The sequence below is a fragment of the Rhinopithecus roxellana genome, chromosome 17, assembly GCF_007565055.1.
Source record: "Rhinopithecus roxellana isolate Shanxi Qingling chromosome 17, ASM756505v1, whole genome shotgun sequence".
Taxonomy (NCBI): Eukaryota; Metazoa; Chordata; class Mammalia; order Primates; family Cercopithecidae; genus Rhinopithecus; species Rhinopithecus roxellana.
This window is the reverse complement of record NC_044565.1, coordinates 8,970,339-8,987,126: the sequence shown is the minus strand read 5'-3', so window position 1 is coordinate 8,987,126 and position 16,788 is coordinate 8,970,339. Positions and strand designations below refer to the sequence as shown.

The 16,788-nt window shown below is 41.6% G+C and overlaps 1 gene segment (V, D, J or C); it reads left to right on the top strand.

The window, feature by feature from the left end:
• LOC104661218 overlaps positions 1-16,788 on the top strand; it is a 321,548-nt gene that overhangs the window by 29,633 nt on the left and 275,127 nt on the right. Inside the window, 2 exon segments of the V gene segment in view lie at positions 5,435-5,564; positions 5,690-5,984. Of these exon segments, the coding sequence occupies positions 5,510-5,564; positions 5,690-5,984 (350 nt within the window).

The window sequence follows — 16,788 nt, the reverse complement described above, 5'->3', positions numbered from 1 at the left end:
CACAGTGGCTCACGCCTGTAATCTCAGCACTTTGGGAGGCCAAGGAAGGTGGACCATGAGGTCAAGAGATGGAGACCATCCTGGCCAACATGGTGAAACCCCGTCTCTACTAAAAATACAAAAATTAGCTGGGTGTGGTGACACGTGCCTGTAATCCCAGCTACTCAGGAGGCTGAGGCAGGAATATCGCTTGAACCCAGGAGGCAGAGGTTGCAGTCAGCCGAAATCGTTCCACTGCACTCCAGCCTGGGCGATGGAGCAAACTCTGCCTCAAAAAAAAAAAAAAAAAAAAAAAAAGAAAAGAAAAGAAAAAAGAAAAAGGAAGACGAATGTGGGAATCGCCATGTTTGGCTGGACCCAGTTTCTAATGGCCAGTATTCGTATATCAAAACTTGCCGCCTGTAATCCCAGCACTTTGGGAGGCCAAGGTGGGCAGATCACGAGGTCAGGAGACCAAGACCATCCTGGCTAACACAGTGAAAGTCCGTCTCTACTAAAAAATACAAAAAAAGTAGCCAGGTATGGTGGCAGGCACTTGTAGTCCCAGCTACTTGGGAGGCTGGGGCAGGAGAATGGCGTGAACCCAGGGGGTGGAGCTTGCAGTGAGCCGAGATTGCTCCATTGCACTCCAAACTGGGCTAATTTGGAGAGTGAGAATCCATCTCAACGACAGCAAACAAACTTGCTGGTCCAGCTCTTAAGAGCCAGGGCTTTCCTGCTAAACAAGAAACATTTCTGGAGCTGCTTTAAAAGAAATAAAACCTTCCCAAGGACCCTTTTTCCTCTCTATCTGCCTAAAATAATTTCTTAATAAATCCTATAACACTTAGGTTCCAGAGACAAGGACATGGACATCTTTTGGGGTGGGACATTATTCGTTCCACCAACAATAAACGTATTCCCTAAAATTGTCCTTCTCTAAAGTAAAACTTAAAAAATCACAAAGTAATTTTATGAAGTAAGAGAGCTGGAGAAAATCTTAGACTCAGGTTCCTCTAACTTGTGAGTTTTAACTGTTGGAGTAATCTCACTCCTTTGCCTCTAATGTAGATTTATGGATGTGTAGATAGTTTTAGAGGATTTTTAACTTTTGTGACCCAGTGTAAATAAAAGAATCTGAGGCAAGTCTCAATCAATTTATAGGTTTATTTTGCCAAAGATAAGGCTTATGACCTGTGACACAGCCTTCTGGGCTCCTGCAAACATATGCCCAAGGTATTTGGGTTACACATTGATTTTATAAACTTTAGGGAGACACAGAAATTACAGGCAAAGAAATAAATAAATACATATATGATATATATTAGTTTGTCCTGGAAAGGTGGGAGAGCTTGAAGCAGGGGCTTCCAGGTCACAGGTGGCTTCAAAGCTTTCCTGATTGGCAACTGGTTGAAAGAGTTAAGTTCTGCCTAAAGAGCTGAATTCACCATAAAGAAATGCTTGAGTTTAGATAAGCCAAGATTCTTGTCATGTAGATGAATCCTATGAGTTGCAGACAAAGTAGATATTGCTTGTCAGATCTTAAAAACAAAAGTCAGATCTTTGGAAAAGAATTACTAAGCACACGAGATTCTCTACACAATGCAAATTTCCCCCACAACAAGCAGCTTTGCAGGGCCACTTCAGAATATATCAAAGAAATAGACTAGGCCGTGTGTGGAGGCTCACGTCTGTAATCACAGCACTTTGGGAGGCCAAGATGGGCAGATCAGGAGGTCAGGAGATTAAGACCATCCTGATTAACAGGGTGAAACCCGTCTCTACTAAAAATACAAAAAAAAATTAGCTGGGCATCTGTAGTCCCAGCTACTTGGGAGGCTGAGGCAGGAGAATGGCATGAACTCGAGAGGCGGAGCTTGCAGCAGTGAGCACTCCAACCTGGGCAAAGAGCAAGACTCTATCTAAAATATATATATATATATATATTTTTTTTTTAGAGTAAAATTTTTAGATTTTTAGATTTTCTTCAAGGCCTATTATCTGTCATGTTGGAGTATGGTATCTTATTGCTACAAAGCATCTGTTTTCTCAGTCCAAAGAGCTCTGTTATAATGATAATGCTGGTCAGCTGTGTCTGAACTCCTACGGGAGGAGAGTATAATGAGGCACATCTAAACCCATCTGCCAGTAATGGCCTAACCTAGTTTTTCAGATTTCTTTGAAGTTCTCTCTGCCAGAAGAGGGGTCCATTCAGCTGGTTGGTGGCTTACAACTTAATCTTTGGTTTACAAAACACACAGAAAAAAAAAATCACTCAATAAATTCAATCTAAAATAGATTGGTAAAAAAAAAAATCACTCAATAAATTCAATCTAAAATAGATTGGTAAAAAAAAAAAAAAGTGCTTTCTGAATATTCCTACATGTCAAAGAAAGAGAAGTAATAAGAATAAAGATGGGAAATACCCCTCATACAAAAGATTAGCAATTTGTTTTACTATCTTTGTTTGGGTCCACTAGCAATGAGGATTCCTGTTTAGGCCGTAAATTTACACTGGGAGGAAAGGAGGAAAGTGAAGGAGGGAACAGAAAATGAATGGTAAAAGACACATCAACAACCCACCTGACTCAGGAGAACTGAAGATCAACCACATGTGGAAACATGGACTAAATTCCACTGGGCTGTTCCACCTGAGAGATGAGGAAACCAGGGTATGCCCCCATCCTGTCCTCACTGATTGTGAGCTGTCTCTCCTGTTCTCTTTCAAGCTGCTATAACAGATTCCTTGTCCCTGTGTAATTCATAAAAAACGGAAATATATTTTCTCACACTTCTGGAGAATGGGAAGTTTAAGACCAAGGCATGGGCAGCTTAAGTTCTGCTTTCTCTCCTTTCAAGATGATGCCTGGAGCATTGAGTCCTTCAAAGGAAGGAAGGCCATGTCTTATCATGACAGACAAGCAGGAGAAAGAGAGAGATTCCAGCCCCATAAACCCTGTTTATACTGTCATTAATGTATTCCACTAGAGGGCTCCACCCTGATGACCTAAACCCATCCCAATAGGCCCCACCTGGCAATACCTTTACACTGAGAATTAACTTTCCAACAGATGAATTCTGGAGGACATAGGCAAACCATAGGACTTTCCTCAGAGATACACATTCCAGGACATCTGGCCAGTAATGCATGTAGGCAGAGCTCTCTGTCCAAGATCATAAAGAACATAAGTCATGTATATTGCCATTGGAAGTGAGTACAGGTACAACAGCAAAGGGGAAAGCCCTAGATTACAGATGGGGACTGCTACATTCATTATAGTACAGTTAACGCTTGCATAACTTGAGTTTGAAGTTTGCAGATCCACTTATATTTTCTTCTGTGTGTGTCACCTGAGAGCAAGTAACCTAATCAGTTGTAAATATACTTTCTCATTTTTATGGTTTTCTTAAAAACATTTTTTTCTTTAGCACACTTCATTGGAAGAGTAGAGTATAAAATATATCTAGTGTAAAAAAGTGTTCATCAACTATTTATTTTATCACTAAGACTTCCAGGCAAATGTAATCTATTAGTACTTAAGGATGCAAAAGTTCTACATAGGTTTTCATCTGCACCAGTGCTCAGTGCCCCAACCTCCACGTTGTTCAGGGGTCAACTGCTCTTTCAGTCTGTAGCTGCATCCCTCTGGAACAGCATCTTGGCGGGTGGCTGCAAGTAAAGGAATCCAGAAAATAACATCTCAAACTGTGCTGCATTGGTATGATGATTATGTAAAACCAAAGGCATTTAGAAAGCACCAAATGCACAAAAACCCTTTTCCTAAATATCCCTTATCTGCCTAAAAGCAAATTCTCCAGAAGAAAAACAATTGTCAAGGAAATTCTCCCTGGGAATTTTTATATCAGGGAAGATTAACACAAAAGAGGAATCAAAAATAGAAGAGACTGAAAGTTGATGCTTTATCCAGACAGGCTGGATACCTGTTCTTTTGAAGATGAACTTCTATTCTCATCTATTCTCTCCAGGTTGCCTACACTTCCCAATTCCCTCTTCCCTAGAAAGGAAATATGAACAACTGGATCTCATTGAGTTATCTGGGTAATCATCCTGCTATGATATCCTGCTGCACTTTAAGTGAATTTTATTTGCCTTTTCTCTTATTAATCTTTCTTTTGTCAGTTCATTTTCAGCAATCATTTAGAGGACAAATGGAGCTTTCTTCCTTTATCCCAATATGAGCAAGTTCCCTTAAAATTCAGGCTGCTTACAAAGCAGCAGGAAGGTTTGTGCACAAGCTACAGCACTGTGATTTGGCTCCCCTAGTCAGGCATCAGTAACATTTTGTGGAGCCCTAGGCTGCAGCCCACTGATGCTGATGCTGATGTGGTTGGATCCACTTCCCCTGCTACTGAACCAGGCTGGGACATTTTTGGGCGCATTAGAGATGTGAGATATAATGAGTGCAAATGCCTGTCCAGTTACATAAGGATCCAACTGATTTCTCCATGTACAAAGGCAATTGCTTGATAAGAGTTTGAGTGTCTTTTTCCTAAAGATGTTAACAGGGAGGCTGGTGTCTGGGTCAGGATGATGTGCCCACACACAGATAAAAAGTGTAAGAAGAACGTGTCATTGAAGTGCATGGCAGGGACATGATCCGTGCAGTGGCCATCCTCACTAAGAGAGATGAACTTTGGGAAATAATATGCAATGGCAGAAAAGAAGGTAGACTATGAAAGTGTCCAAAACAAGAATAAGGTGCAGCGCATTTAGTCTCTGAGTATTAAAGAGACCTGTCACTCTTGGTAGTGGTGGATCAGTAAGTGCTGCATGCATTGAGGGAACATGATATCATCTCTGTGTATCTGTAGTAAATTGCTTGATCTAATACTAGTAAGAACAAAGGCATAACACCATTACCTAATACTTACAAATATATGTAGCATCATGTCGAAACATTTTATTTTTAATTTTTTTAGAAAGGAAAAATGTTAAACTCACAGAAATGTTGCAAGTGTACCTAATACTTACAAATATATGTAGCATCATGTCGAAACATTTTATTTTTAATTTTTTTACAAAGGAAAAATGTTAAACTCACAGAAATGTTGCAAGTATAGCAAAATTACCTGCTTCCCTAACTGGAATTTTATGAGAGTCTTTTGAAGACCTGAGAATCGTACCATCTAGCATTTTACTGTGTTTCCTACAAATAAGAATATTCTCCTAAATAATCCCAATACACCAATGAAATACATTACTCCATTGATTCCTGAGTAATATTTCAAATTGTTAAAAAAATACCTAAAAAATGTTTCTCAAAACAAAATAGTCCACAGTAGAAACACATTCTTTGCAGAAAAATTTGTGCTACCCTGGTCTGACCTGGGACACCTGGGGACACTGAGCCACTGCTGAGTTACTGACATGAGCCAGCCCTGCAGCTGTGCCCAGCCTGCCCCATCCCCTGCTCATTTGCATGTCCTCAGAGCACAGCCTCCTGTCCTGAAGACTTATTAATAGACTGGTCACATTTCTTGCAGGAGTCAGAACCACTCAGGACACAGCATGGACATGAGGGTCCCCGCTCAGCTCCTGGGGCTCCTGCTGCTCTGGCTCCCAGGTAAGGAACAGGAACACTAGCAGTTTACTCAGCCCAGTGTGGTCAGTACTGCCTGGCTGTTCAGGGAAATTCTCTCACTACATGATTAATTGTGTGGACATTTGTTTTTATGCTTCCAATCTCAGGTGCCAGATGTGACATCCAGTTGACACAGTCTCCATCCTCCCTGTCTGCATCTGTAGGAGACAGAGTCACCATCACTTGCCAAGCCAGTCAGGGTATTAGCAGTTATTTAGCTTGGTATCAGCAGAAACCGGGGAAAGCCCCTAAGCTCCTGATCTATGCTGCATCCACTTTGCAAAGTGGGGTCCCATCAAGGTTCAGCGGCAGTGGATCCGGCACAGATTTCACTCTCACCATCAGCAGCCTGCAGCCTGAAGATTTTGCAACTTATTACTGTCAACAGTATAACAGTAAGCCTCCCACAGTGTTACACACCCGAACATAAACCCTCAGGGAAGAAGATGTGTGAGGCTGGGCTGCCCCAGCTGCCCCTCCTGATGCCTGCATGGGCTGAAAGTGTTCCTCAGATGCAGCCACACTCTGATGGTGTTGCTAGAGGCGGACATGAAGTCACCTCTGCACCCTAATTCTTTTCTCTTTCTCAGCCCCAGCTGCACAGACATAGCAATGCCTCTCCTGATTTACTAAAGACAGAGATCATGACACCTGAGGAGTCTAGTTTATGGCTTCAGTTGGAATTCATATAACACAGAAGATGCCACTATAGATGTTCTAAGGAGGAACTATCTTAATACAGAGAATTAGATTCTAAACTACTGAAATCTACATAAAATGTAGAGATGAATCTCTCAATTTAATGTTTTATTTGCATAGAAATATTTGCCAAATGGGACTTACAGGAAAACTCAATGGCCTTCAATATATTGGGAGAACGAAGAGCAAGTTAGCATTTTATGAAAAAGGGAAAATGTTACCTATGGCTCTTTGAGAAAGTTCACTGGCACGAGGAAGTGTTGGGAGCTGGCAAGCTCACACTTTTAAGCAGTGGTGGACAAAGTGAATCCTAGAATTATATCAAGTTATCTCAGAAGTTATGGATCAATTTGGTTTCAGTTTACAAGAGGTCAAAGCAATGAAGCTTGCAGAGAATTTTGTTACTGAAATACCAGGGATTCAGTGAAGATCCTGCTGCTCACCACACAGAAAGCCGATCACTAAGACAACAAACATTGCCAAGAAACAGGCTTTAATCAGGTGCTGCAGCCGAGGAGATGGGACACCATTCACAAATGTATCTCCCTGACCAACCAAAATTAGGGATGTATAGAGCAGGGAAGAAATGTGGGAAAACAGGAATTAGGGAGGGGTAAGGAAGATAATTTGGTCAACATGAAACAGGAGGTCAGTTAGGCAATAATAACGGGTGAAGGTTCTGGCGTCTCACTGTCCTAATTCAGTGATATGTAAGGTTCAGCTCCTTTGATAGGATCTGAGAGGCCTGATGGTTGGTTTTCTGAGAAAAGATCTCAGATAAGACAAATGTAACTATCTTGAGTTTTAAGACTGGAGGAGTCAATTTCTATGTTTATTCAAAACCCATAAACATTAGTTCCCTGGGATAATAGGGCCTATTTCAATTGCATTCTAGACACAATATTTTGCACACTGAGTGCCTTTCCATCCTGGTTTCTTGGCTTTGTTGTGTATGATAAGAATAACTCAATTCCTATGATTAACTTTCACACTACAACTTTTCAAAGCCAAGGATATAGTAGTCATGAAAGTTGATACTAGAAGCAGGATTCTCTGTTGCTCCCTCAGAAAACAGAATGCATCTGCCCCTGAAATACGGGCTATCTAACCATGTGGCCCTCAGTCCTGTCTGGAAGCTTAGGGGTAGGGATGCTGATGCTCTCAGCTTCCTACAGCATCTTTCCAGGTGTTTCTGCAGTCCTCATCTCTGCCCCTGTGTCTGTCTTAGGTGCCAATGGAGAATATTGAGTCATCCTTTTCTGACTTCCAAATCTCATGGGAGGACCTCTTATTGGGCCACTCTATAGGATACAAGAGAGGCAAAAAATGATATTTACGTAAGTTAAAATGATTTTTCCCCCAATGAGACCATTTTAAAAATTATATTTAAAGCCCCGTGTTGAAAACATATCCAGCTTTATTTTATTAATGCAAATTTACATTTGCAAATATTTTCAAGATTTTAAAGGATGAAAACATAATTATTTGTCCATAGAATGATAAAACACCTCTATAATTACATGGTTAAACATTTTATTGAAAATTTGTACTCACTGAAATAAAGGAATATATTTTCAATATCTGAAACTCTGTTAGAAATTATTGGACTTAAATTCAACTGTGAGGTTTGGTTTCGGATGTTGTTCACTCCTGAGACCTGTCACAAGAATCGTGTGTCATGTGTAGTCACTGCTCTTCAGCTTTGTCCTCAGATAATTGATATCTGTAGGCTAAAGATAAGCTCAGTACCCTGCAGAGGAACCACTCAGCTGAGCCCTTCCTTGATCAGCCAGATGATTGTGAACATGAGCATCCATGAATATGATAACAAATGTTTGCTATCAGCCACTTCGTTGTATATTTAACCAGTTATCAATCATTATGCATAAAAGCTTACTGATTCAGTATTTACACCTCTACCTATATGTACACACATGTATTTTTTCTAAAATGGCGGTCCCAGCTACTTGGAGGCTGAGGCCGGAGAATGGCATAAACCCGGGAGGCGGAGCTTGCAGTGAGCTGAGAACCGGCCACTGCACTCCAGCCCGGGCGACAGAGCGAGACTCCGTCTCAAAAAAAAAAAAAAAAAAAAAAAAAAAAAAAAAAAAAAAATTCTTTAGAGATAATTAGATAACTAGCATAGGAAAAGATACTTAACATTATTAATCCTCAGAAAAATAAAAACAAAACCCACCTCACACCTATCAGGACTTTTTTTTGTCCAGTAGAAAATGACCAGTCTTGGTGAGAATTTAGGGAATTGAAACTCCCATGGACACTGCTGTGGTTATGTAAATGGCTCACCTGCTGTGGGAAACCATATGGCGATTCCTCAAGAAATTAATAATGGAAATAATATGTAATTCAGCAATTCCACTTTTGGACATATACTCAAGTAATTAAAGACATAAGCTTGAGGAGATATTTGTATACACCCACATTCAGAACCGAATTATTCACAATAACCAAAAGGTAGAAGCAACTCAAATGTTCACAAAGGAGGGAACTGGTAACCCAAATGTGGTATATACATACAATAGCATGTATTTAGCTTTTAAAAGGGAAATCTGACACATGCTACAACATAGATGAAACTAGAGGACATTACACTAAGTGAAATAATGCAGTCACAAAATGATTACTGAGTTGTGATTTCACTTTGGTATTTGCAGAACAGTCTCCATTTGTCTAGAATCAACCCAATCCTCCTCCCTTTCTTGCTTGCGGTTTTCTGGAATAACTGTAGAATGTTCTGGAAATGCAGCATCCTGAGATCGGGCATGATTGACCAGAACAGCCTGGGTTCCGTTTCTGTCCCTACTAGAAAGGAATTTCTTCAACACTCTAGCCCAGTGTGTCATGTGATTCTAAGACACAAAACCCAGGGTGGGCTGCGTTCCATGGTCCCTCAGCTGCAGTCCTTGTGGGGTATGCGTGGTCTAGAGTCGATCAGGCCCTGGCAGCTTTGTGTTTTCTCTGACTGACTCTCTGTAGCTAGTATGCCACTTCATGTAACTGGTTGTGCATGGGAATTGTGTCTCACTAGATTTGGGTAAGTTGGCAACCAGTGCACAGCAAACCTTCTTGACAAAATTGGTGCAGTGAGAAGGTTGGATTCGAGAGAACCATGGCTTATTGGTGAAGCTGGAGGAACAATACTCTCCAGTATGTGGCCCAGGACAGAGACATCAGCCTGGGGATGCAAGGCCTGGACATGCAAATGAATGTTTAATGAGGAGGGAGGATAAATGGGACATGGTGAGAGGCAGCGTTCGATGTGGCAGTGAGTCAGTGGAACAGCGGAGAAGCAGGACAGCAAGAGACAGCAAGAGTTGGCATTTTGTGAGAAGATGGATACAGTGATCAGCAATGGGCAAGACAGCTATTGGAGAAATGGCAAGACAGCGACCAGTGAGAGAGGGCGAGACGGTGACCAGCGCTACAGCCATCAAACCTACATAGTTGCTAACATTGCAGAGCAGTTAACACTAGCCAAAGGCTGTTTTAAGAGCCATCATCTTTCCTGACAGGCAGTGGAGCCGAGCGGATGGGCAAGTGGCCACGGAGCCACTGCTTCATGCAGGCCAGCCGCTCCCTGCTCCAGTTCCACCGTGGGAGCCCAACCCACCCAAGCTGGGGACCCTGGAGAGATCTTCACGCAGGCCCCACGTTAGAGACTGTTTGGCACCATTTTGGCTCCCGCACACCTGTAAGTGTCCCCTCTGCCTACCTGCCCTATATCAGATGATCCAGGGAATCAGGCTTTGAGATAGACAGCCCATTTGAAGTCCCCCATAGCACACCTAACGACATCCTCGTTGCTCCTTCCCTTAGTCATTTTTCCTCGAATGTCATTTTATTTATCCATCAATCATTTTATCTTATTTTCTGCCCCGATATGTGTTTGCTTTGCAGTTTTGGCTTTGGCTCGCTGCTAATTATGTTTGTGCAATTGTTTAAGGCAGGACACTTGGTTGTAAGAATTCTCCCATTCTGTTGACTCTAAGAAGCCAGAGTCACATTGTTCTATGGCCCCAACCAGGACTTTGGGGCTCACTGTTGGCCACCCCACTGAGGCTCCAGGATTTCCTGCACTGCTCAGCCCCTGGATATTCCAGGGCTTCCTGGCATTTGGTGTGGGGACACTCCCAGGCTGATACTCAGGTACTCTGGGTTTGCAGCATTTGGTAATGTTGGCCGCTCCCTGGATGCTCCAGGGTTTTCAGCATTGACATTCTTCTGAGGATTGTGGATTGGAGCTCCACCCAACGGGAATCTTGGTTTGCCTTTTCTTGTTTTCTGCCCTAAAAGTATCATTTTCCATAACGGCATTTTGTTTTCTTGGTGTCACTTTATTTACACTTTTTCTTCTATATTTTATTTAATAAAAATACTGCTTTAAGGCCGGGCATGGTGGCTCACGCCTGTAATCCCAGCACTTTAGGAGGCCAAAGTGGGCGGATCATTTGAGGTCAGGAGTTCAAGACCAACCTGACTGACACAGTGAAACCTGTCTCTATTAAAAAGATGAAAAAAATGCGCTGGACATGGTGGTGCATGCACGTAATCCCAGCTACTTGGGAGGCTGAGACACGAGAATTGTTTGAACCCAGGAGGCGAAGGTTGCAGTGAGCTGAGATCACACCACTGTACTTCAGCCTGGGTAAAAGAGTGACACCCTGTCTCAAAAAATAATAACAATAAATAAAAATTAAAATATTAAAATAGTGCTTTAGTCATATTTTGTTCACTAACAAATGCTTACAGTCCACTTTCATAACGTCTTACTACCTCTTCCTACACCTTCTATGCAGGAAGTGGAAATCTGAGATGAGAGCAATGATGGCCCAGTCACTTTCTAGAAAATGGTCTGCATATTGAAACTGGGTTTTCTTAAGTTACTGATTTCCTAAACTATAGAAAATTTTGTTTTTGAGGCCGGTGCAGTGGCTCACGTCCATATCCCAGCACTTTGGTAGGCCGAGGAGGGTGGATCATTTGGGGTCAGGAGTACAAGACCAGCCTGGCCAGCATGGTAAAACCCCATCTCTACTAAAAATGCAAATATTAGCCAGGTGCAGTGGTATGTACCTGTAATCCTAGCTATTCGGGAGGCTGAGGCAGGAGAACAGCTGAAACGTGGGAGGTGGAGGTTGTGGTGAGCCAAGATCGTGCCACTGCACTCCAGTGTGGGTGACAGAGCGAGATTATCTCAAAAAAAAAAAAAAAAAAAAAAAAAAAAAAAAAGTATAACAGAAAATTTTGCCTTTGATTTGATAACGAGTTTCTTTTAAAACTTCTGAGATTCGTGTCTTAGAGATTCAACTGTTGTGTTTTGCTGCTTTCAGCTTGTTCTTCCTTTAAACAGGTCTGGGATCATTGCTCTCTCCTTTTGCTTCTTCATCAGCTGCTGTGACTTTTTCACCTCCGGTTCTGACTATTGTTGCAGCCTTGATGCTGAAGTGTTTTGTCTTAAAGTTCTGTGGAAGCAATGTTTTCCCCCAATATAGTATTATTCTATGGACTTAATGTTTCTTAACATATGTAACCTTATTCGGGTCTTTACTTTTTTATTTTTATACTGCTTTAAAATATTAGTTTTTCTTTGAGATGGAGTCTCACTCTACCGTCCAGGCTGGAGTGCAGAGGTGTGACCTCGGCTCACTGCAACCTCCACCTCCTGGGTTCAAGCGATTCTCCTGCCTCAGCCTCCTGAGTAGCTGGGACTACAGGCACGTGCCACCACGCCCAGCTAATTTTTTTATTTTTAGTAGAGTTGGGTTTTCACCGTGTAAGCCAGGATAGCCTCTGTCTCCTGACCTCATGATTTGCCTGCTTAAGGACTAATGAGTGCCTCCAACCTCCATACTGTCTGGCCTAAAATATTTACTTGGCTGTAAATTTTTTGATTCCAAACCTCTTGGCCAAAGAAACTACCAAAGAAATGTAATAAAATCTAATTAAGGCCATGTGGGAAACAGGGAGTCAGACACACCTTGCTCTACCCCTATTTGAAATGTAGGCCAGATTCAAAAGGCCTTTTAAAATTATGAAAATAAAATAGTGCCCCTTTACACAAAAGAAAATAGTAGCTCCTCTGTTTAACTGGAAGACTTAGTCTTACTGAAAACTTAAAAAGAAGGAACTGGCTGGGTGCACTGGCTCATGCCTGTAACATCAACACTTTGGGGGGCTGAGGTGGGTGGATCATGTGAGGCCAGGAGTTCAAAACCAGCCTTGCCAACATAGAAAAACCACATCGCTACTAAAATTACAAAATCTTACCTGGGCATCTAGGTACATGCCTGTAATCCCAGCCACTCAGGAGGGTGAGGCATGAAAATAGCTTGAAACCAGGAGGCAGAGGTTGCAGTGAGCCCAGCCGAGATTGTGTCACTGCACTCCAGCCTGGGCAACAGAGCAAGACTCTCTCTCAAAAAGCAACAGCGAAGTGTTCCCCCAAGAATCAATAATAACCAGAATAAAGGGGCCCTTATCAGATATTCTTAATTACTCTAACTACTGTTAGGCTTCAGGAAGCCACTAGTTGGGTACAGCTGTCCAGGATTAAATCTGTTTCCTATGAGGTCCTGCAGGCACAAAAGGTGGACACCACAACCTCCATTTATAAAACCTAGAAAACTTAAGGCTGTTGTTTTGCAAACACATAGATTAATAACGTGGTTCTGTGGGTGGACGTAGGAACATTAATTTTTCTCTCCCTTCCAATTATAATTTTCTTGTTTAACCTCCTAGTAAAGTTCATATCTTCTAAATTTCTAAATTTCGTGTAAAGATGATACGGTCCGTCACAAATCTTCCAATCCATTCTGTCTTCTGACCCCACAAATGAAAGCATCCTGCCATTGGGCCCCTTCATTCAGGTACCAAAGATTTTTACTCCTCAAATGCTAGGGAAGGCCTGCACCCAGAAAGTCAGCAGGAAGCACTTACAGAAAATGGACTCTGCTCTTCTGCAGTCCCCTTAAGATTAAGGAGGAGTATCTAATCTCTGAGGGGCAATGAGATAGGAGGTGGATGGAACTCAACCCAGGACCAGATTGAAGACTAGTTGACACAAGGAAGAGACACTGGAAGCACCTGTCCATAAGACATGCCCCCCAGGGCCATATCAGTTTACCATTGCCATGGCAACACCTGAAAGTTAATGTCCATCTTCTAGCTACTTCTGAATAACCCACTCCTTAATTAGCATGTCATTAAAAGAGGGGATAAATACGACTGTAAAACTGCCCCTGCGCTGCTGCTCCTGGCACACTGCCTGTGGGTAGCTCCGCTCCACAAGAGCAGTCACAGAGCTGTAACCGCCACCTCGGTAAAGCCATTTCCTTCCACCACCCGCTTACACTGCGCTCCTTCCTGAGTGAGGCCAAGAACCTGCCCTGCACCACTTTTGTCAAGTTAGTTGTCAAAAACTACTCATAATATCCTCTCTTTAATTATTTTACTCTTATAGGCTGTGTAATGACTTTCTCCTTTCCATTTACCAGATTGTGTTTTGTGTCCTTTTTCTTTCCCTCTTCTTTATACACCCTTCATCAAGTAGTCACAGGCTTCAATTCAGTTCTTTCTTCTGGTAGAATGGCTCATGAGAAACGCTGATTCTTCTGGGTATGAGGCCATTCACCATTTTCATATGTAACACTGTAAAAAGTACTGTGACACAAGCCTCCACTTCACAAACTGACCACTGTCAAACATCATCTCCCAACCAATAGAATTGTTTTTTGTTCCTCACTAGTTCACATAGGGGTAGAAATCTCAAGTTTAAATTGTGGATTTGCACTTTATCACTTGGTGTATTCAAGAAGATGAATAATATTAATACATCAGTAGGTCCGGGCACAGTGGCTCAAGCCTGTAATTCCAGCATATTGGGAGGCCAAGCCAGACAGATTACCTGAGGTCAGGAGTTTCAGAGTAGCCTGGGCAACATGGTGAAGCCAGGCAGAGCTTGCAGTGAGCAGAGATCGTGCCACTGCACTCAAGCATGGGCGACAGAGTGAGAGTCTGTTTCAAAAAAAAAAAAAAAATTCTTAGATTAGATTTGAGACTATTTTCCATGCTAAGTATATTTATGATAATGATGATGACTATAATGCTGAAAACCTAAACAACACAAACAATTGTCACATACATAATGTCCTGAAAACTACAGATGTGTTGGCACACACCTGTAATCCCATCTACTTGGGAGACTGAGGCAGGAGAATTGCGTTAACCAGAGAGACGGAGGTTGCAGTGAGCCAATATCGTGCCACTGCATTCCAGCCTGGGTGACACAGAGAGGCTCTATCTCAAAATAAATAAATAAATAAATAAATAAATAAATAAATAAATAAATATATAATTCAGTAGCTTTAAATTTTAAACATCTATTTGACAAGAAACTACTAGTTCCTTCTCTCTAAAATAATGTAATGATTCTTTCAGGAATGAGCCTGGTTTTATGCCTCTCTCCCCAACATGATAAAAGTGTGGCATAAATCTATGGAAAATTCCATTTCCCTGTGCCAACAACCACTACCTGGGAAGGAAAACGTTCTCCCTTGCTCTAGTCCTTTCTTCTACACACAGTTCCACCTAATCTGTGACTCAAAACAATACTTGTCAGGAAACATTCTGGAAAGAGCAAAAGGCTTCTAAGGTGTCAGAGATTCCTGCACTACCATCTGTCCATCTCTAGAGGGTACTGTGAGTTTGAGGAAGAGCAGAGCTTGTAAATCTACTTGATTCCACTCCCACTGTATTTCCTAACAACAGCCACAGCAGCACCGGAACATCACAGAACAAACATCTACTACTTCAAAGGCTTTTATCTCAGTAAATCAGCTCTGCCTCTATCACAGCAGCTGGGTTTGATACTCATACAAATAGTGCTGTTACTTTCTTTTCATAATTGGAAAAGTGGGCAAGACTCAGTGTAATGCAGGCATTCCTTAAGCCAGTTACCATGCAGTTTTTAGATTATCATTGCACACATATACCCAGCATAGATCTAATAGATATGTAAAAATCCATGAAGCAAGAGTTATAATAGCTTGTGTTCTCTATTGTATTGTATTTTCCTCTTATATCATCTTCTCTTTTTGTCATTAAAAAAAGTCTGTTGAAGTCAGTCTAAATTAATTATTGGATCATAAGTAGATAAAATTTTTTTTTCTTTTTTTTTTTTTTTTTCTGTTAACACATTGCCGCAGAGAATATGTTTCTTTGCAAGACACAGTCTTCGTTTCCAAGATAGCAAGCCCAACAAAATTATACTGGAGCGAGCACACAAGTAATGATGGTAGCTTTTCCTTAGCGTCAGTCCCGGGGCAAGAAAAACACAAAAAATAACAAGGTAGAATAAAGATTACATAAGAAAGAAGGACAGCAACAGGACATAGCAACCTTTTATACGGTAACATTTTGATAATGGATAATGAGAAATAATGCGTTAGACAGGGATGGGTGGGAATGATTGAAGACCTAAGTACTTTAGCACACACTAAGACCACATCATTAGGATTTTTGGAGTTGTGTACAGTTACTGAAGAAAAAGCCTCAGAATTTAATTTTACTGTGGATAAAACATTCTTAGAGGTCGGTCATGGTGGCTCACGCCTGTAATTCCAGCACTTTGGGAGGCTGAGGCAGGTGGATCACAAGGTTAGGAGATGGAGATCATCCCGGCTAACACGGTGAAACCCCGTCTCTACTAAAAAATACAAAAAAATTAGCCGGTCGTGGTGGCGGGCGCCTGTAGTCCCAGCTACTTGGGAGGCTGAAGCAGGAGAATGGCGTGAACCCGGGAGGCAGAGCTTGCAGTGAGCAGAGATCGTGCCACTGCACTCAAGCATGGGCGACAGAGCGAGACTCTGTTTCAAAAAAAAAAAAAAATTCTTAGATTAGATTTGAGACTATTTTCCATGCTAAGTATATTTATGATAATGATGATGACTATAATGCTGAAAACCTAAACAACACAAACAATTGTCACATACATAATGTCCTGAAAACTATTGTAAATGTTTTATCTTATTTTCTTTAAATTGTCTACAGCACTGTAAGGTAGGTACTACTATTGTCACAGTTACACAGACATGGAAACTGAGACACAGGGGAAGCTAAGTTACTTGGTTAATTTCAAGCAATCGGCAAGCCATAGAGCATCTATGTCAGGGCCTGCCAGGACATGTGACTGTGAACAGAAGTTTTTACCTCAAAGAGCGTATGTGTGTGGGTTAATGGAAAGCTTCAGGACCCTCAGAAAACATGACTAACAAGTAAATGAAAGGTGTATCCGGAAGATTATGTTCTAACAGACTCTTCATTTATATCGATCCAATAATGCACTTATGGAGATGACCGGACATATTGAGGACAGGAAGAGATAAATGAAAACACAGCCTTTTATATTGTTCTTAACGCGATTATGCCAAGCATCATCTGGGTGAATTGAGGTAACTGAGGAGAAGAAAGACACAGGAGTGAAATTCTG